The following is a 5,323-nucleotide window of genomic DNA, read 5'->3' as shown; positions in this document are numbered from 1 at the left end:
TCGTAGAACAAAATGTAAGTATTGTCGAAAGACAACACACTCTTCTATGCAATGTCCAAATTTAAATCATTAATAAAATCGAATGTTTTAGTTCAACGGTCTATTAAATTTTATTTATATTTTACTTACAAGTACATCAAAATAACACTTTTAATTAAATAATGTCATAAAAGATTTTAAATCTACATATATAACAATTTTTTTTTTCGTCTGACTAGCAATCAGATGAATTCTGATTGCTACAGCCACACAAAATGACAAACTAAGTGTTAAAACTCAGTCCTAATAGGACTTTTCTAAAAACAAAGTTCTAAAAGTCTGACACGGATAAATGGGAATAATATATTATATTTAATTGGAATACAACATTACTAAAAACAAAGTCCTAAAAGTTTGACATGGATAAATTGAAATAATATAATATATTAAATTGAAATACAACATTGGAATACGAAAACAACATACACTACATATGTAAAATGAAAAAAATAGATTAGAAAATACAGCATAAAATACAGAAGCTTAAATCGCTAAGGTGCATAGCGGGTTTCTATGGGAGAGAAATGCACTCCACAAATACGGTTTTCCTTGCTTGGTGTCCACTTTCCATGCAACAACATTTTGGAATCCCCCATATTTTTTTTGCTCATTCGGGGTTATGATTCTAATTAATGTGTGTTTGCAAAGAAACAATCGGTATACTAATATATATGCATTGAAAATTGTATATGATGCATTTTTAAGGTCTGATATAGATTACAGATAAGATACAACTGTCAATTCATTGGATCCAATTTTGGACAAAAATCACGTAAATTATATATTGATGTTTAATATTTAAAATTATGATTACATTAAAATAATTCAAAAAATAATAAATAAATAACAAAAATAGCATAATTTATATTATATTAAAATATTAATTATTAACTTAATTTTTATGTTTATATTAATAATATTTAATTATTATTTTTTAGTACATATATATTTATTATCTATATGCATTATTACTTCAAAAAAAAATCCATAAGCATTTTTAGTAAAGTATGTTTGTCTAGGTAAATAAGTAAATGATATTTCACATATATAGTAAGATATATTTGGTTTACTATAGTATTTAATTAAGTAAATTATTTTGGTAAGTAATGTATTAAGGTGTACAATTAGGTAAATATATTTAGGGTCTAATTGGAAAAAAAAAAATGACCCATTTTTATAGAAAATATTTACATAGATTTTTACTTGAAATATATTTTCTAAATCTATCTTTTTTGCACTCAATTCTCTTCCTCTAAGAGTACGTTTGGTTCACAGAATGAATTTAGAGGGAATAGGAATGCTATTCCACAGGGAATGGAATAGGTAAGGAATAGAACTATTGTTTGGTTCGGTGAAGGAATACATTTTAATAATTGTATTCCAGTGTTTGGATGGTTAAAAGAATAGAAATGGAATAGGTTTTAATGACATACTTAAGTACCATTATATAAAATAATAATAATAATAATAATAATAATAATAATAATAATAATAATAATAATAGTAATAATAATAATAATAATAATAATAATAATAATAATAATAATAATAATAATAATAATAATAATAATAATAATAATACACAACTTGAAATTATAGAATTTTCGACCTGAAAGTGATCTTAAATAAAGTCAAAAGCCTTGTTCCGACCACTTTTGGTATACGAAAAAACCTTTATTGCTATTTTCGACCACTTTTTACTTTCAACTTGATTTAAGATTACTTTCAGGTTGTCGGAAATTCCATTATGCTAGCAATGATAATAATAATAATAATAATAATAATAATAATAATAATAATAATAATGAATATGATTATGATATATTGAATGTTTATATATATATATATATATATATATATATGTATGTATGTATGTATGTATCATTTCATTCAATTAATTCTTAAACTTAGTTGTTGAATTGCAATTGTTATAATTTCCTGTGGGATCGACCCTTTTTAAAAGCACCTTATCACTACAGTGACTCATGCACATTATCCTATACTAATAGTAACAATTATTTTTTTTTATTACTATAATAGCAATATTATAGTAACAGTTACTATATATTATTATAGTAACAGTTAATACTTTACTATATATTATTATATATGTCGATTTATTAGTATAATATGCATATCAAGTATTGAGTGTGATGCACTATACTAATAGTGATAATTACCCTACCAAAAAAAAAATAGTGATAATTAATTTTTTATTTTTTTTTTACTGTAATAGGCTTTTTATACTAAAAATTACTATACATTATTATAGTAACAAATACTACTTTACTTTATATTATTATATATGTTGAATTTATTAATATAATAGGCATATATAATTATTGAATGTGATATATTATACTAATAATAACAGTTACTTTTTTTTTTTTTTACTATAATATGAATATTATACCAACACTTACTATATATTATTATAATAACAGTTACAACTTTAATATATGTTATTATATATGTTGATTTTGTTACTATAATAGGCATATCAATTATTGAGTATGATATGATATACTAATAGTAAGATTTACTTTTTTTTTTTTATTAATATACTAGCCATTTTATATTAATAGTTACTATATATTATATATTATAGTTACAGTTACGACTTTACTATATATTATTATATACGTCGATTTTATTATTATAATAGACATATCAATTATTGAGTGTGATCTATTATACTAATAGTAATAGTTGTTTTTTTTATATTACTATAATAAGCATATTATAGTAACAATTACTATATATTTATATTATTAATAAAAACAAAATCCTTAATTTTAACTTTTCGCCCAAAACACTCATATACTATTAAGGTTTGCTTTGTATTGTAAAATACGGTAATACAATTCCTATTCATACTACAATTGTATATATTATGTGAGGCAAAGAAATCAGGTTACAATTGATCCGGGTTCTTTCAAGTGAGAGAAAGAAATCGATATATATATATATATATATATATATATATATATATATATATATATATATATATATATATATATAATGATGAGAATAGATAATGTGTAAATCAGAAATTGATTCTTAGGGTATATACCCGTTTGAGTTGAAAAATTGATATGGAAAGGTTTAGAAGAAGCCTTTGTCTCATATTAAAAAATTGAGTTAATACCCATTTTGGTCCCTTGACTATTAGGTAACACGCAAATTAGTCTCATACTATTAAAAGTACTCAATTTAGTCCTCTAACTTGTAAATCATACCCAATTTGGTCTTCCATTCCAATTGTCATCTATCCACCATTATAGAGAGTGGCAAAAACGTCAATTTATCTAATAGTCGAGGGACCAAAATGGGTATTAACTAATATTATCTAATAGTCGAGGGACCAAAATGGGTATTGACTACTACTACTACTACTACTACTATTATTATTATTATTATTATTATTATTATTATTATTATTATTATTATTATTATTATTATTATTATTATTATTATAATTAAACATGGGTCGTTGGATTTTTTAATAATAATTACAACTAATTTTTAAATAATCACTCTTCTCTCTCTCAATATATATATATATATATATATATATATATATATATATATAGTTTTCAGAAATAGTTCATTCCTCGATTAAATATACCATTACTCAATACATATAAAATCATCTAGATATTTCCATTAATTCGATCTGCAACACCCTCGGTTACAAAATTTTCAAATTTTTGGGGCTTGATAACATTACCCCCATAATTATTTGGACCTTCTTTACATATACAAATGTCAGCGTCGTTACATATACAGTGAGGTGGGCACGGCAAACTAGCTCTGCATCCTTGTGCTGCAATCCTTGCTTCAACAACTAGTGAAAGGTCTGCAAAGATTTATAATTTTACATTCGTGATGTTAGAGAAAATAATAATTCAAGATTTTTCAAAATTATAATAATAAGAATAAACATAAACGTCACAAACAAAATTGGACTTAAAAGATATAATCGGTAACATGAATATAATATTCTAACTTCAGATATTAATAATTTTTGTAAATGAAATAATAACCATGGTTACCTGTAGCAATAACCAAGGAGAAAATTAAAACCAACATGGATGTCTTTGTTCCTGGATTCATAGTTGTCTATATACTAGAGAGAAACTAAGAAGCCTAGACGATAGTGAAGTGAGGGTGAGAAGTGTGAAAAATGTATATTTATAGGGGTTTTGTGGCCGATTCATGCATTATTCAAAAGTATTTCTCAGATGGAATTGCTTTGAAAATTCATAAATAATTTTTTTCTTTAAATATATTAACATATTATTATATTAGCACTCCATAGTAATCCATATATATATATATATATATATATATATATATATATATATATTATATTAATTAATTACGAAGTTATTTTTTTCTTACTATAATAGATATATTAAAGTAACACTTACCATATTTTATTAATGTAACTGTTTGTAATTTACTATATATTATTATATATTTCGATTTTATTACTATAATAGGCATATTAATTATTGAGTGTGATTTCCTAAACTAATTGATGGATATATTATACCCACGACCCGACCCGGGGTAGCAACATGGACCCGGGACACCACGGAGGTGCCCAAGAGCAACACGGACCCGGGGCACCATGGAGGTGCCCGAGAGCAACACGGACCTGGAGCACCACGGAGGTGCCCAAGAGCAACACGGGCCCGGGGCACCATGGAGGTGCCCGAGAGCAACGCGGACCCGGGGCACCACGCAGGTGCCTAAGAGCAACACGGACCCTGGGCACCATTGAGGTGCCTGAGAGCAACGCGGACCCGGAGCACCATGGAGGTGCCCCGACCCTAGCCGACCTACGCGGAGCTCGGGTCGGGGAGCTCGGTCCTACCTGAGCTCGGGACACGACCCGACCCGGTCCGCCCGGGCCCGGTCAAAGTGAGATCTAACCACCCCCCGATTTAGGGGGAGGCGGTTGGGCGGTTAGCTTGTATATAAACCCCCCCTCCTTGTCCTAACAAAGGGCGATTCATTACATATTCTACACTTATTACACACTTTGTCCTATCGGATCTTTGTAATAGCCAAATACTACGGCAATTAATATAATATACGGTCCCCAGCGACCTTTACGACATCATTCTATTTTTCGTTTATTATTTATTATATTACGTACTTATCCGGATTTATTGATTTGGGTCCACTCCGGGTTAATTAAATTCATCATTGGTACTCTTGTTGAGAGCTGCTGTACAAGCTTAAGCGCTCTCCCCACTATTGTTCATCGACAGCG

The 5,323-nt window shown here is 27.5% G+C and overlaps 1 protein-coding gene across 1 annotated transcript in view; it reads left to right on the top strand.

Annotated features, from left to right (window-relative positions):
* LOC109155048 overlaps nt 1-766 on the top strand; it is a 1,962-nt gene extending 1,196 nt beyond the window's left edge. The window contains exon 2 of the mRNA XM_019302777.1: nt 756-766. Within this exon, the coding sequence (XP_019158322.1) occupies nt 756-766 (11 nt within the window). The remainder of the gene's footprint in view (nt 1-755) is intronic.
* Nucleotides 767-5,323: the final 4,557 nt, after the last annotated feature.

This window comes from Ipomoea nil, unplaced genomic scaffold (assembly GCF_001879475.1).
Source record: "Ipomoea nil cultivar Tokyo-kokei standard unplaced genomic scaffold, Asagao_1.1 scaffold2690, whole genome shotgun sequence".
NCBI classification, from domain to species: Eukaryota; Viridiplantae; Streptophyta; class Magnoliopsida; order Solanales; family Convolvulaceae; genus Ipomoea; species Ipomoea nil.
Note: the sequence above shows the minus strand (reverse complement) of the source record. Positions and strands in the feature narration are given on the sequence as shown.